Source organism: Antechinus flavipes, chromosome 1, assembly GCF_016432865.1.
Source record: "Antechinus flavipes isolate AdamAnt ecotype Samford, QLD, Australia chromosome 1, AdamAnt_v2, whole genome shotgun sequence".
In the NCBI taxonomy this organism is placed as follows: Eukaryota; Metazoa; Chordata; class Mammalia; order Dasyuromorphia; family Dasyuridae; genus Antechinus; species Antechinus flavipes.
Window position 1 is genome coordinate 91967806 of NC_067398.1, and position 17377 is coordinate 91985182.

The window sequence follows — 17377 nt, forward strand, 5'->3', positions numbered from 1 at the left end:
AGTGATAACAACATAATCAAAATTTGTGGAAATGCAACCAAAGCAGTACTTGATGAAAAATTCATATCAATATCCAGTTGAGGAATTGGGCACACAAGGTGTGTGCCTCTAATCCAATTATTTTGCAGATATTCAAGATTAGGTAATTCAGCCTAAAAATCGGTAGCTTAACCCCTTTATCTTCTATCTTAATTCATTAACTAACATTTCTTAAACGTATATTCCCCTCCCCTACTAGATACAGGAATTGAATTAATAAAATGTAGTATAAAGTGCATTAAATCAGAAATCAAGAGATCCGAGTTCTAGTAATCCAGTCACTAACTAGCTGATTAGCACAAAACAAGTCAATCACATGAAACAATTTTTCATCTGTAAAATGAGAGGGCATGATTAAACTATCTCCCAAGTCACTTCCAAATCTTAAATTATCTGACATTAGATGCTAACATATAATGAAGTTCTATGAAAGTACAAGAATGAGCTTATAAAAAAATTAAATAATATTTTGCTGATGAGTAAGGTATTTACATGCTGGAATCTGGCTATTACTCATCACAAATAATGCAAAAGGATAATTTCAATGTAAAACTAGCAACAGAATCCACTATGTCTGATTAGCTTTGGACCGATATTCCTTAAATAATAGCCCAGAAAAAAAAAATTACTTCCATACTTTATATATACAATAAATATAGTAAAATTAAGACTTTGCTTAAAAGAAAAAAAGAATAAAAAACATTCTGTTGCCAGTTATTTTGTGCTGCTGAAAATAAATGAATGGCTTACACTAATACCTCTTGCCCCCTCCCCAAAAAAAAAGGGCAAAGAAGAAATAACCTAACCATAGAAACTCATGGCAACAGGGAATACATGAGTTTATCTTCAGTAGGATACTTAAGTAAAAAAAGCTTCTACCCCAAAAAGTAAAGTGAAATGTCTCCTTGCCCAAAATTTATGGAACTCAAAAAAGAATTTAAAAATCAAATGAGACACTGAAGAAAACCTTTTTTAAAAATCCGATAAAAATCAATTATCAAAAAAAAAAAAAAAGTTAACAAAGTAGATAAAGAAAGTCTCAAAGATGAAATTAACTCTGAAAATTGCAATCAGGAAAGGGAAGCCATTGAAACTATGAGACCAAGAAATAACAAAACTACTATAAAAGAATGAAAAAATAGAACAGAATATGAAACATCTTATTTAAAAAACACATCTGGATAACAGATCAAGAAGAGAAAATATAATAATTGGACTACCTGAAAATTGTGACCAAAAAAAGAACCTTGACACAATAATGCAAGAAATAATTAAAGAAAAATTGTCCTGGACTAATAAAACATGAGGGGAAAGTAGAAATAGAAAAAATTCACTAATCACCACCTCAATGAAATCCTTTGTGGAAAACATATAGGAATATTATTGCCAAATTTTGAATCCCACAGATCAAAGAGAAAATTTTGCAAGAAACAAGAAAAAAATGTCAAATAAGCTACAGATATAAATAGAATTGTACAGGACTTAGCAGCAGCTACAATAAAAGATTGTATACAGATACAGGAATCACATCTATGATCAAAAACACTAGGCCAAAAATTATCCAATGGGAAAAAAAAATGGGTATTTAATGAACTTGGAGATTTTCAGGTCTTTCTACCAATCAAATCCAAACTCAATAAAAAACTTAACATATAAGAGCTAATACCAAAGATAAAATTTAAGGAATTTAACATGAACAAATTGGAATCCTACAATATGTTGCTTTCAAGAAAACACATTTAAAGCAGAATGACTGATACAGAGTAAAGGCAAAAGGCTGGAGCAGAAATTTTAAAAAAGCAGGGGTAACTATCCTGATCTCAAATCAAGCAAAAGCAAAAATTGATCTAATTAAGAGATAAGGAAGGAAACTATTATCTTGCTAAAATATAGCATGGATAGGAAACAATATCACTATTAAATATATATGCACCAAGTGATATAGCATGGAAATTCCTAAAGGAGAAGTTAAGAGAGCTCCAAGAAGAAATAGACAGCAAAACTATGATAGTCGGAGATTTCAACCTTGCATTCTAAGAACTAGATAAATCAAACCACAAAATAAATAAGAAGTTAAAGAGATAAATAGAATACTAGAAAAGTTAGGTACCATAGATCTTTGGAGAAAACTGAATGGAGACAGAAAGGAGTACACTTTCTTTTCCGCAGTTCATGGAATCTATACAAAAAGTGACTATATATCAGGATATAAAGACCTCAAAATCAAATGCAGAAAAGAAGAAATAGTAAATGCGTTCTTTTCAGATCATGATACAATAAAAACTATATTCAATAAAAGCCAGGGGGAAACAGACCAAAAAATAATTGCAAACTAATCTCATCCTAAAGAATGAATGGGTGAAACAGCAAATCATAGACACAATAATTTCAACCAAAGAGAATGACAACAATGAGACAACATACCAAAATTTGTGGGATGCAGCCAAAGTGGTAACAAGGGGAAATTTTATATCTCTAGAGACTTACTTGCATAAAACAGAGAAAAAGAAGATCAATGAATTGGGCTTGCAACTAAAAAAGCTAGAAAAGGAACAAATTAAAAACCCCCAATGAAATACTAAACTTGAAATTCTAAAAATAAAAGTTGATAAGGAAAAATTTAAAGTAAAAAAACTAATGAACTAATAAATAAAACTAAGGGTTGGTTTTATGAAAAAAAAAAACACAACAAAATAGATAAACCTTTGGCAAATCTGATTAGAAAAAATAAAGAGGAAAATCAAATTGTTAATCTTAAAAATGAAAAGGGAGAACTTTCCACTAATGAAGAGGAAATTAGATCAATAATTAGGAGTTATTTTGACCAACTTTATGCCAATAAATTTGATAACCTAAGTGAAATGGAGAGATACCTACAAAAATATAGGTTAACAGAAGAGGAATAAATTGCTTAAACATGAACAAATTGTTTATATTTTTTTATATGGGAACTGTATACCATATGTTTAAGATTGACATCAGCAATAGGATAGCTCAAAAGAAAAATCAGGTCAGAGTTAAGGTAAAAATAGTAATTTTGTTATACAAATGAAGTTCAGAGGAAGTTCAGTAGACAGAGGCATTGGAGGGCAAGGAGGGCTTATAGTTCTACTCACATTGGGAAACTAATGGTACACTACATATGTATAGCACCCTCCAAAATCTAATAAAAAATAAGGAGAGGGAAGGGGGGGGAGAAGGGGGAGAGAAAGCAAAGGGTGAGGGAAGACAAATGAGGGATCCATGGGTGGGGCTAAGTTAAATAATAGCAAAGCAAGTTAAGGAATAGAAATAAAGCAAAGATTAAGGAGGGATAAGGGGTGTAGGGGTGTGTGTGTGTGTGTGTGTGTGTGTGTTTGCATGGGGGGGGCAGGATGTGTATGTACACATCTTCATATGTATACGTATATACTTTAAAAAAAAAAAACTATATATATAGCTTGCTTGGGGAAGATGGGTAGATGAAAGGAAATAAAAAAGAATAAAGAAAATATATGAAAGGTTTCCCATTTTCTCACCACATCTTGTGAATGAGATCTTTCATACCATTCAATGTCCCCTTGCTGATTTTAGCCCAGTGCTTTGCATGTAGTAAATACTTAATAATTCTTTTCCTTTATTCATTATTATTACAATCATAAGGTTCACAAGGGCAAGATCATAGCTACGTTCCTATACTAACTTACAATAAGCACTTAAAAGTTTAGTTGAAGTGAATCAAAATCTTAGGAGCTTGTGAAATAACTGGGTTCATTTTCAAATCCTGGGAAAGGAGAGGTAAAGAAAGGAAAGCCAAAAGCCAAAAGGAAGATTTTATATTTGATCCTGGAAATAAGAAGGAGCTACTGGATTAGATTAAATTGGGAGGTGGGCCTAGTCAGACAGATGCTTTTAGAAAAGAGCTTCTTCGAACAATAAAATTAGAAGTCATTTCTAGTCATAAGAAAAAATGCTTTAAATCACCATTGATTTAATGCAAATTAACACAACTCTGAGGTACCATTTCACACCTCTCAGATTGGCTAAAATGACAGGAAAAGATAATGATAAATGTTGGAGAGGATATGGGAATACTGTAACATCAATACACTGTTGGTGTTCTGAATTGATTCAACCATTCTGGAGAGCAATTTGGAACTATATCCAAAGAGCTAACAAACTGTGCTTTCCCTTTGATCCAGCAGTGTATCTACTGGCTCTGTATCCCAAAGAGATAATAAAAAAGGGAAAAGGACCCACATGTGCAAAAAGTGTTTGTGGCAGCCCTTTTTGTAGTGGCAAGGAACTGGAAACTTTAGGATGCCCATCACTTGAAGAATGACTGAATAAACTACGATATATGAATATAATGGAAATTATTTCAGAAAAGACTTGCATAAGCTGATGCTAAGTGAAATGAGGAGAACCAAGAGAACACACTGCACATAGCAATAAGATAATGTGATGATCAACTGACTTGGGCTTTGCTCTTTTCAACAATGGGGTGAATCAAACCAATTCCAATTTACTTGTGATGGAAAGAGCCATTTGCATTCAGAGAACTATGGAGCCTGACTGTGGATCAAAGCATAGTATTTTAACTTTTTTTATTGTTTGTTTTTTTTTCACCTTTTGATGTGTTTTTTTTTATACAGAATGATGAATATAGAAATACATTTAGAAGAATTGCACATGTTTAACCTATATTGTATTGCTTATTGTCTATGGGGGAGGAGGGAGGGAGAAAAATTTGGAATATAAGGTTTTGCAAAGGTGAATGTTGAAAACTATCTTTGCATTTATTTAGAAAAATAAAAGGCTAATAATATATATTTTAAAAAAGGATTTCTTAATTTTTTTTCCTACTTGCCACCCCTTCCAGCCTGAGAAAATGTTATGTGACCACAGGATATATAGGTATATAAAATAGGTGTAACTCAAACATTTACTAATAACAAATAATAATTTGATAACCCCCCCCCAACATTCAGTTACAAGACCCCTTATGGCGTCAAGAACTACAGTTTAATAAACTGGGTTTTAGAAAATCATTTTGTCAGCTGAAAGGAACATAATACTAATAGAAAGCCTTAAGGCAAGAAGACCACCCAGGCAGGCTATTACAATAGTCACACCCGAGGTAATAAGGACTGGCATTATGGCAGAATCAAAAGAGAGAATACCATATATACTCTTAAGATCAAGATTATAAGATTTGAGAACCGATTGGACATAGGTGAATGAGACCACCCCCCCAACACCCTAGTCTCCCCCCCACAAACATCCCCCCAGAACTGAGCAGATAGTAGTAACCTCCATAGTAATAGAAGTTAGGAAGTAAGGAAGGTTGGGAGAAATGATGAGTTCAGTTTTGTACATGATGAATGTGAAATAGCTATGGAATATGTAGTTTCAGATTTCTAGTAGGCCTTTTGGAAATATGGAGGAAGTTGGGAAGAGACTGGCTACTGGTCATTTATACAGTACAGATGTAGCTATCATCTGTATAGAGATAATTGAAAACACGAATCACTGAGACAGTACAGAAAAGGAAGAAAACACCTTGGGGTCACCTTCAGTTAGTGTGACGCAAATGACAATATTAGAAAGGAAGATGTCAGAAAGGCAGGAGGAAAAAGTGTCTCAAAAACCTTGAGAAAAGAAAATATCAAGATGAGGGAGATAGTGTTAAAGGCTGCAGAAATGAAAAATAAGGATTTAGAAAAGATGATTATATTCGGCAATTTAGAGACTACTGGTAACTTGGAGAAAATAGTTTAGTTGGATGAGGCTAGAATTAGATTGTAGAGAACTAAGAAAAGTGTGAGGAAAAGAAATAGAAGTTTAATTACACATGGCTTTCTCAAGGAGTTTAGCCACAAAAGGGAAGAGAGAAGAATAATTATGGGGTTGGGAGAGACAAAGTGCATAGATCGTAGATGGAGAAGAACATATTTATAGGTGGTAGGGAGGAAGCAAGTAAGAGTGAGAGAATGAAGATAACAGAATGGGGATATCACAAGGGACAATCTATTTAAGACAAAGTGAGGTATGTGTGTTGGGGGTAAGGGGAAGATAACCTCCTAAAGTAATCTGTGAAGAAAGATGAAGTGGTAAGTCATCTGAGTCACGGTGAGATGAGAGAGTGGGATGAAGATCTTTATCTTGGACAATGGCTTAGAATTTTTTAAATTATAACTTTTTATTGACAAAACATATGCATGGGTATTTTTCAACACTGACCTTGCAAACACTTCTATTCCACATTTTCCCCTCCTTTTTCCCCTAGATAGCAAGCAATCCCAAACATGTTAAAGTATATGTTAAATACAATATATGTATACATATTTATACAGTTATCTTGTTGCACAAGAAAAAATAGATTTAAAAAGAAGGTAAAAATAACCTGGGAAGAAAAACAAAAATGCAAACAAACAGAAAGAGTGCAAATGCTATGTTGTGGTCCGCACTCATTTCCCAGTGTTCTTCTGATGGATGTAGCTGGTTCTGTTCATCACTGATCAATTGGAATTGATTCGGATCCTCTCATTGCAAAGATAGCCACTTCCATCAGAATTGATCCTCATATAGCATTGTTACTGAAGTGTATAATGATCTCATGGTTCTGCTCATTTCATTTAGCATCATTATCATGTAGGTGTTTCCAAGTCTTTCTGTATTAATCCTGCTGGTCATTTCTTATAGAATAATAATAGAATTTTTTTTAAAGTAAAATATGAAGCAAAGTTTTTAGCTGAGAGATTGGAGGAACCATGAAAAGTTTTAGAAAGGATTAAAAAAGATTTGGAAATTAATTAGGGAGATATAAAAAGATTGACTTTTCTTAGTGGGATTAGTTGAGGTTATTGAATTTCATTTTCTTTAAAGTATGTTTTCCTACTTTTTCCCCTATTCCAACTGCTCAACTTTAAACTTTACTGGAATTTTATATTTTTTGTACCTCTAATGGCAAATAAAATGTGATGACAGTGTTGTTCATTTTCTTTCACCTGAATTAGCTAATTATGCTCTCTGGGGAATCAACAGAACAAGTCTATTCTCTTTTCTAATACTGAACAAGTACTTGAAAACATTTATTGTCTTCCTTTAAATCTTCTCTATTCCAGGTTAAGCAAACTTGCTTCCAAAAAAGATCCTAATAAAGTATAATCTCAAGTCTTTCCACATTTTAGTGAACTTATTTTGAATGCTGAACAAATTGCTATGTATATAATATTCCTCATGTAATCCAAGGAGGGTACTATATAGAGGAACTATCACCTCCCTAGTTGTGGATGCCACATTTCCTTTTATAGCACGCTAAGGTACCAATAACCTTTTTGGATACCTTATAATGCTGATTCATACTGAAACTTCAGATCATTAAAGTCACCAGATCTTTTACAAACTGTTTTATCTATTTCTCTGACCCATTGTATTTAGAAGGCTAATTTTTTAAAATTTAAATTGCAAGTCTATGACTTTACATTTATTCCTATTAAATTCTGTTCTATCAACTTTGGCCCAGTATTTTCACTTATAAAGATCTTTCTAGATCATGAATCAATCACCTAGTTGTAGCTATTCTAATTTTATTTCAATTAACATGATACACATAAAGCTCTTAAAATCTTCTGACTTCCATCTTAGTTTCCATGGTATTTTTCAACCTAGAGTTGCTCCCATCCCCCAGCAACTGCTCTCTTATTTCACCATTCTTCTAGGTCCAGAATCTTCATTTGACGAAGACCCTAGGGCTAAGGATAGTTTACTTCTCTCCCATTCCCCCTTTCAGATTCTGGACCAATAAATGAACAAATAAATGAATAAATAACCGGAGCAATAAAAATACATCCTAGATAACTTCACTAAGTGAGTAAACAAATTCAAATAAATCACTATTTCAGTATATTACTAATAAAACCAGCAAGAAGAGACATAAATTCCATTGAAGTAACTTCAGAATATATTAAGACATTGGGAAATCCATCTATCAGGACATACCTAAGAATTATATGAACACAACATAATTTTTTTTTTAACAGAAATGAAGTCAAATAACTGGAGATTAGTCATGGTTAGTTTCTGCCAACATAATAAATGCTAATATAATAAAAATGATACCATCACCTAATTGAAAGATTCTGTCCCATACCAAATTACTAAAGGATTATGACTTTATAGAAACAAGATAAAAATATTAAAATTAATCCAAAAGAGGAAAAGGTCATGAATTTAAAAGGAAATAATAAAACCTAGTAGTTTAAAATGAGGGGGAAAAGAAATGGCACCAAATCTCAAGCTATACCATCAAGCAATAATCAAAATTTTTTTAAAACAGAAAGGTTGATTAGTGCGACAAATCAGCTACCCAAGATAAGGAAGCAAATAACCAGGACCTCCAATTACTGGGGAAAGGACCCACTATTTGAACAAAATTGGGAAAGATACACAAAATAGTTGACATATACCACACACACACACAAAAAAAACTCCAAATGGATACATGACCTAGGCATAAAAGGTATAAATAATAAAGTAGAGAAAGAAAGAAGGAGATAACCTTTTACTACTAAGGTCAAGGAAAGCATTCTTTGTTGGAAAAGGGAAAAGATTACAGTATATAAAATCGACAATTTTGATTACAGTATATTTAAAAATCCTCCACAAATAAAAATCAATGCAGTTAAATTGGAAAGCAATGTGGGGGGCAGCTAGGCAGCACAGTGGATAGAGTACCATCCCTGAAGTCAGGAGTACCTGAATTCAAATCTGGCCTTAGACTCTTAACACTTCCTAGCTTTGCAACTCTGGACAAGTCACTTAACCCCAATTGCCTCAGGGGAGGGAAGAAGGAAGAGAGGGAGAGAAGAAGGAAGGAAGGAAGGAAGGAAGGAGGGAGGAAAGCAAAGTGGGAGTAATAACTGAAGCAAACATCTCTAAATTAAGGCATGAGGCAAAACTATCTAAGAAGAGAAAATAGGGCAATGTGTTGAAAAGGCATTGAAGTGGGTTAATGAATATTGCATCCAAGGAACAGCCATCAGGATAGGATAGCTAGATTGAAGAATTCATGGAAGGAATTAACATGCAAGACTTGAGAAGTAAAAAATAGCCAAGTTAAGAAAATGCTTAAAAAAAAAAAAAATCACCTTGACAATGAAAATGGACAATGAACTGAAATGAGGAGATTTGACATAGGACAGGGAGACCAATAATGATCTAGTTGGTGGTCCAGATGTGAGATAATGGGGACATAAATGTGAATGGTAGCTATGTAGATTTAGAGAATTAACTGTGAGAGTGAGATGATGTGAAAGTTGAAATGACAAGATCTGGCAACAGATTGGATAAATGGTGTGAGAAGAATGATACTGAAATTTCAAGTCCCATCAAAGAAGAAATACTACCAAAAACAAAACAAAAAAAAAGACAATTGGATATTGGGGTGGGAAAGTAAGTGAGAAATAGAGAATGATGTCTAGGTTGCAAGTCTGTCATATATATGATTGAGAGGATGGTGTTGTCACTAATAAGTAATAGGGAAATTCGAAAGGAGGGAAATTATTTGGGGGAAAAGATGAGATTTGTTTTGAACTTGACGAATGAGATGTATTCAACTGATCTACAAAACGCAGTTGGGTGTTTGGAACTGTAGCTCAAGATAAAGACTAGGACTGAATATTTAGATTTTACAATTGAAAGACAAAAAAAAAGAAAAGAAAAAAGAAGAGGGAACCCATCAATTTGGAGACTAGCTGAATACATATATGAATATAATGAAGTATTTCATGAAAGGAACAAATTCATAGAAATCTGGGGTTACTTAATGAACATCATGATATGACTACAATATTATAAAGCAAAGTGGTTTTGAAAAACTTAAAAGCTATGAAATTACCCTTGTAAATAAAAATCTATAAAGAAAGGACTTTGTATTTGTAGATTCTAACTAGAAGTTTACTGAATAGGGGAGTGATACATGGACTAGGACAATTATTTTGGCAACTATTTAGAAGGTGCTTTGGAAAGTGAATAAATATATTTAGGAAGTTAGCTAGATAGCAAAGTGGATAGAGGTCTATCTCCCCAAATTCAAATCTCATGTTCGACATTTACTAGCTATGTGACCCTGGGCAAGGTAACTTAACTGTTTGCCTTAGCCCTCATCTGTAAAATGAGCTGAAGAAAATGGCAAACCACGCTAGTATCTTTACAAAGAAAAAATCTCAAATGAGGTCATGAAGAACTGAAAAGAAAGACCAAGATAAATAACAAAAACAGAGACAATTAGGAGGCTATAACAATAGATGAGACAAACAGGATGATAACTTGAATTAGAGCTGTGTCAATATAAGTGGAGGAAAAGAAACAGGTAAGGAGATATTAAGGCAGATTCAAAAAACTTAGCAACAGATGATTTCTGTGAAGGCAAGAGAATGAATATGTCTGAGGTTGAAGACCTGAAGGATTAGAAGAATGGCGATACTCTTGATAGAAATTTTGGAAGAGGGATGAATTTAGAAAATAAGATGAGATACCAATGGGACATCCTGTCTGCTAGTCATTTATGTAATAGAGTTCAGCCGAAAAATAAGCTTGACAATTTGTTGAACTGCCTAGATAACAATTTTATCCACAGAAATGAAGAAATCATCCAAGACAGAAAGAAATGAAGAGACAGCCTAGTAGAGTGTCTTAGGGTAGTCCCAGAGTTAGAGGGAAGGACATGGATACAGACTCAATAAAAAGGGCAGAATGTCACAAAATCTATATTCTTAAAAACAACAACAAAACAAACAAAAACCAGATTATAAAAGAATAGTAGCCAGTTAAGATAATTTTGATTTGCAAAGTCATCCACAAGGGCCTGCAAATTGACTTGCTCTTTCTAAAAACTATAAAGCTGTTGCTTTTGTTGACATATAGCTGGACAAAATAGCTTCTAATGATTTCCTTTACTTCTTTTAAATTTTAAAATTTTTCCTTTCATTTTGGCAATTTAGTTTTCTACTTTCTTTTTCAAATTAGTGAAAGGTTTCTCTTTTTAACCAGTTTTGTTTTTTTTAATTGCTGAGGCAATTGGGGTTAAGTGACTTGCCCAGGTTCACATAGCTAGGAAATGTTAAGTGAGGCCATATTTTAACTCGGGTCCTCCTGACTTCAGGGATGGTGCTCTGACCACTTGTCACTTAGCTACTCCAAAAGTTTGGGTTTTTTTTTTTAAGCTCTGTTAGAATCCTTACAAAATGATAAGTCAGTTGCCTAATTTAGCATGGTACTTAGCAAATTCTCTAGCTCACTAATCTATTTAAGTACTCATTGGAGTTCACACTTTTGGGAGATTCACAAGTCAGTATTAAGTATGAGATTCACAAGTCAGAAACCAATAATCCCATTCTCTCAGAGGAGGACTCAACCTTTGGGAGATCATATATAAGAAGCTGACAGAGACTCAATCAGAAGTTCAGTTGAAAAGATTGAGAAGGGAGCGTCAGTCCCTTCAGAAGAAGCCCACTCTCCAGGGCAGAACCAGATTCATTCACTTCATCTCACACCACCGTGGTAGTTGGTCTCCTGCACTTCCCCCACTGAGACCAAGGCTGATCTGAAAGGCTCTCCAGAAAACTGCCCAGCCCCAGGCAAGGAGACAAGACTCGGAAGGAGAAAATAAACGTTTGGATTTTATCAGCTGGCTGTATTTGAGGTGATTATTACTTTGAACTGAAACTAAGGCTGCTCCAGAAAACCTCCCCAGGAAACCTGCTCCCAGGGAGAACGATAATATACAAAAGAAGAGAACACCACAAAGCTCCTATTAGTTTTTTTAGTTTTCAATTTTGTTAATTTCTTCTTGAATTTTCAGGATTTCTATTTTGGTATTTGAGCTTTTTTCTCCCTGTGCCAGAAGTTGGTACAGTACATAAGAGTGACAGAAAGACTATTCTCTAAAGTTCAAATCTGATCTCAGACCCTATGCAAGTCATTTACGGAATGCCTCAATTATCTCATTTGTAAAATGACCTGGAGAAGGAAATAACAAACCATTCTAGTACCTTTGCCAAGAAAATCCCAAATAGTCAGTCACATGACTGGGGGGAAAAACCCCAAAAGAACTTTTTGAAGTATTTTTAGTGGCATTTGCAATTGGTTAACCTGTCCTTTTCTTTTTTATTAATAAAAGTAAGTAGAGATATACATTTTTCTTAAGGACTATGAATATAACACAAATACAAAATGCATCAATACACTTAAAAAAAAAAAAAGGGAGGGGGGGGGTGCACCTAGGTGGTTCAGTGGATAGAGCCCCAGCCCTGAAGTCAAGAGAACCTGAGTTCAAATATGGCTCCAGAAATTTAATGTTCCTAGCTGTGTGACCCCGGGAAAGTCGCTTAAACCCAATTGTCTCAGCAAAAACAACAACGAAAAAAAAAAAGCCTAAAACCTAAAAACTAAAAAACTAAACAATAGCAGCTTATTGATTTGATTTTTGTCTCTAGTTGGAAGTAACTTCTGGTGTAAAGGTTAATTCTATCACCTTACACCTGAACTCAAAATCTTTATAAGATGCAACATGCACAAACTATATCACTTTTGTTCAAAAAGTCCATTTGTCACTTTTCTATACCAAAAACTTTTGTCTGATACTTGAGAATATATACATTATTAACAGAGTGAAAAACACTGCTAACAAGCATATAGATTATGATGATAGATTTAGAGTCCTTATTAAGAAACTGGTGCTACAGCCTCAATTTTAAAAATGAGATTAAGACCAAAACAACTAAGTAGCTTGCTCAAGGTCACAGCCTCAATAAATGGTGGGTTGCAATTAGAAATTACACTTCTAAAATGTTAGGTTTAATAGAGGTCAACAACCTTCATTTCTCATCTTAAATTAACAAGTTAAATGTTTGCAAAGGGCTACAGGCATCCCTTTGCAATATTCAGATGAACTAGTTGAAAAAATACATAAATATTTCATTTATCCTCTTTTTAGTTTTTAGGAAATCAAAATTCCTTGTATAACAACTTTATGCTGTGCAACTGTCAAAGCACATTCCTTACAAAAAGTTACTTAAAGTATTTTCCCCCTTTTACAGTTGAAGAAACTGGGGTTCAGAGACAACTAGTAAACTTCTAACCAATTTTTTTTTTAATCAATCTCTCCTTAATTCCTATTCTCATTACCCTTTTCTGCAAGCCAGAAAGGATTCTAAGGCCTTAAAATAATAGCTAATAGGAATAATAGGTCAGGGAAAGGGAACACTACATGGCACAGTTTGAACAAAAGTGAAGAGCTGAAGATATAGATATGGGACGCATAAAGCTATTTCCAATTCTTGCAATGCCCTCCCCCTCTAGACATCTTTAACATATTGAATGACTATATATCCTTTACAATAGCATCAAATTTAACAGAAACTATTACAAGATCTACAGCCTTACTGGCTGTTTACTGATTTTAAAAACCATATAGTAACATCATTTATATTCTACATAATTTTATTTTAAATTATTTTGTTAAATATTTCCCAACATATTTTAATACAATTCAGGTCCACTCCATGTATTGCAAGCCTGCAGGGGGTAGGAAATAATTATAAAGGAAATATATAGAATTCAGGGGTAAATAAGCATACTATTCAAATTAACTTACCCATTTTTTACAGAAATGCATTGTAAACTCTAGAACTGATTTACTTTCATAAAGAATCGACAGTCAGAAATACAAAAAAACAGTGTGTTTATTTGTGGTTTTCTAAATCAATATGTAGTTGCAGGGATCCCTTTCTATTTGTTTTATAGCACTGCTTTAGAGAACCTATCAAATACATTGTCCATAAAACATTACCACCCTTCCATATTTCAAAAAAGCATCTTGCACCTCTTTACTCATAACTTTTATAATAATCTTTCTACTGAACTACAAGCTCTATGAGTACAGAGATAGCATCTTATCTAAATAGTCTCACTGCAAGTTCCTAACCTAGTACTCTACATACAGAAGGGACTTAATAAAATATTTGTTGAATTGATTTTGTTCATACCAACACACACAAGCTATTTTTCTACCTGTTAGAAAAGTAAATAAAGAAATAATTCAAGGAAAATTTTCTTAAGTGATTCCCAAATCTATTAACAGGGAATCAATTATTTCAAGAGAGAACAAGGGAACTGAACAAGCATTTAACAAGTAGCTAGGTGCTCCCCCACATCCCCATTTTACAACTGAAGAAACTAAAAGAGGTTAAATGACTTGCCTAGGCTTCTACCACTAAGTGGTAGCTCTAGTCCCAGTGCTCTATCTACTGTCTGCCAACTACAAAAAAACTTTTAAAACACAAAAATCAGTCACAATTCCAGGTTAGGAATTCTTATATTACACATTTTTATATTAAGCAGCTGGGCAGCAAATTAAATGGACTGCTAGGTTTGGAGTCAGGAAGTCAGCCTTCCCGAGTTCAAATCTGGCCTCAGGTGAGTTCAAATCTGGCATACAAATACATACTATCTGTATGACCTTGGACAAGTCACTTAATCCGATGTTAATAGAATTAGAACCTGTTTCCCATCTGGAAAATGAGCTGGAGGGGGAAATGGCAAACCACTTGAGTATCTTTGCCAAGAAAATTCTAAATGAAGTAACAGCTGAAGAATAACACTTCTATACACTCAGTAAAGGTTGGCCAGGATTTTAAAAAATATTTAAAGCAATATTATATGTACTTAATCATGGACCAAGAAGGGTGACTGTTTAATAAAAATTACAAATTAAATAACCAATTTTTTTTTCATTAAGGAAAAACAAACTTATCTTAACATTAGGCTACCAGAATTCATTCATTCAGTCAAGCTTATGGTCTGCCAGCCATTAAGGGAATTCAAAGATATAAAGATGAATGAGACAACCTATGACATTAAGGAATTTACAATCAAAAGGAGTAAAGATATGAATAAATACAAGTTAGAATGTTACATACAAAAGTAAAAATTGCCATGAGATCAAATAGGAAGAGATCACTTCCACACGGATGAATCGAGGAAGGCTTCATTCCCATTTGGTATGGTATACACGGTTCCAAAGCATACTTGGTAAATCTATATTCTCAAGACTTCCAGACCTGGAATAAACTTGTGGTGACTGCACCCTCTTAGTTGTCACAAATATTAAAACTGCAATAAAAACGTATTACAGTAGATTTTGATGTACTAAACTATGCGAATATTAGGCAGATTAGTTTACTCCTGATGACTGCTGCTTATGTTTTTCAAATAGTATATCTACAAGCTCAAAACTCTGATAAACGGTGAAAAATGAGAAAGGAGTATCATAATGTAATGCAGTTAGGACACAGGAAATTTAGGTTCTAGTTCTGAATTTTCCATTATTCACTTTACTTCTTCCATGTCCTAGTTCCTTCGTTTGTACAAATAAAGCGTAAATGATCTCTAAAATCCCTTTAAGTTCTAACATTCTGATTTTATTGAGGCCGTAAAATTGTGTAGAAACATGAGGCTCTGCTGAAGAGGAAAGAATACTTGTATAATTTGTATCTGATTCAGAAAGGATACAGATTTACAGTCACATATTCTACAAGGAACTGGACTAAGGTTTTCATCCCTGGGGTTTGAGGCTTAAGGAGTGTTTTATTTATCTATGCACACCTGGAAGGATCTAGCGAACACAGCAGCTGCACGGCCTGGGACTGGAAAGCTACCTTCATCACTTCTCTCCCAACTTCTGATTACCACCGCAACTTGATCCCAGTTAAACAGGTTTTGGAGTCTCCATTACCAACCTCTGATATCCCAGCTCCCAAACAGGTCCTCCTGCTGCAGCAGCAATAACAGCTAACTTCCCAATCCCACCCATAGGACTCCCACAGCCTCCGGGCCCCACCTCCAAGCACTCCACTTCCCCGGGCTCCCCTCCCCCAGAGCAGACCCGGGGCTCCGCAGACTCTCCACGCCCTCCCCCTAGTCGCGTATTCAGCACAACCATCTGCCCCCAGGTTGCATCTCGCGGTCATTTCCTCCCTCCCCCTCTATGCTTCTCCGGTCTCAAGCCTGAGTCATAGGAACCACTTGAGCATGGATTGCTCCCCCCACGCAAAGGCAATTCTGAGTCTTCTGTTCCCCTTCCCACCCCCCTCACCCAGGCTCGGGCCGCATTGCCCACCGCCTGCTGCTCCTTAGGAGTCTCCAGTTCCGCGCAGCCGCGGTTTTCCTTCCCGTCTGCCCCTCCTAAATCTCTCGTGGGGCTCTTTCCGAGCGTCCGATACGACCCAAAAGGCTGAGACGAGCCCCGCGAAGCCAACTTTCCTCTCCCTCCAGCACTTCCTTTCCTTCTAAAGGACGACCCTCCCCCAGTTTCCCGCGAATACAACAGCTGGGGCCCCCTTGTCATCCCCAGGGACAGGGGTTGGGGGTGGGGCGAATAGCCCTGCGTCCGCGCCCGTCTGACGAATCTCTCCCGCCTAGCAGCTCGCGCTTCTCCTAGCAGGAGGCGGCGCGCGCCCCTCACCCCACTACCCCCGCGCCCCAGCCCCCGCCCGAGCTCGCGCGCTCCCCGCCCCTCCCCCCATTCGCGCGGGCGGCCCTCTACTTCGTACCGTCTCCTCAGGGTCGATGTCGATCTTGAAGGTCTGTTGCTGGAGGGTCTTCAAAGTGATCTGCATGGTGTCGCCGCCGCCCCCGGACGCCATGGTTGCTGTGGGCTCGGTCGGCCTCTCGGGCCCGCTGGGAGGGAGGTCGAGGTGGCTGGTGGGGTTGGTCACATTCACCCTGCGGGGCGGCCTCTCCCCCGGGCCTGGGCCGCCGCCGCTCCCGCTGTCGCTTTCCCCCGGCGTGATCGGCCGCGATCGCCTTCTCCCCAAGGCACGGGGCCAACGGGGAGTCCGTCCTCAGAAGCTGCGGGCAGGTCTGGGAGGCAGTGAGTGAATCCGCTAGTTCATCAGGGCCTGGTCGCCACCATCATGACTCGCTTCGACATCCCCCCTCCCCCTCCCGAAGAAGTTGGGGGAGGGGTTAAGAGGAGGGTGTCGGGAAGCGCGCAGGCGCAGGGGAGGCAGGAGGGTTGTGCGCACGCGCAGCACGTAGTCCCCGTTCACGCAGGTTCCGAGACTGGGGGTGGGGGGCGGGGTGGAGTAGCGGCTTCTGGAATTCCGGCTGCCGGGCTGGCACCTCGTGCTTGGGATCCCCTGCGTCCGGAGGGCTTGTACTTTTCTCCACTCCGCCGCCTTTCTCTATGAAATGGTGGAATCGAGTGGGAGGGCGATCCAATAGCTAGCGAGGTCTCTGAAGTTAGGCAATTAAAGGAGTTTCAGACTTCTTGTCACTTGCTTTGACTGTTTCG

At 36.6% G+C, this 17377-nt stretch overlaps 1 protein-coding gene across 2 annotated transcripts in view; it reads right to left on the reverse strand.

Moving 5' to 3' along the window:
• The window catches only part of RAD23B (RAD23 homolog B, nucleotide excision repair protein), an 87918-nt gene extending 70876 nt beyond the window's left edge, over positions 1–17042 (reverse strand). Inside the window, exon 1 of one of the 2 annotated variants that reach the window (XM_051986900.1) lies at positions 16635–17042. In XM_051986900.1, coding sequence (XP_051842860.1) covers positions 16635–16727 — 93 coding nt within the window. In that variant the 5' untranslated portion in view covers positions 16728–17042. The remainder of the gene's footprint in view (positions 1–16634) is intronic. The other variant, XM_051986909.1, reaches the window with a different exon arrangement.
• Between the last annotated feature and the right edge of the window lie 335 nt (positions 17043–17377).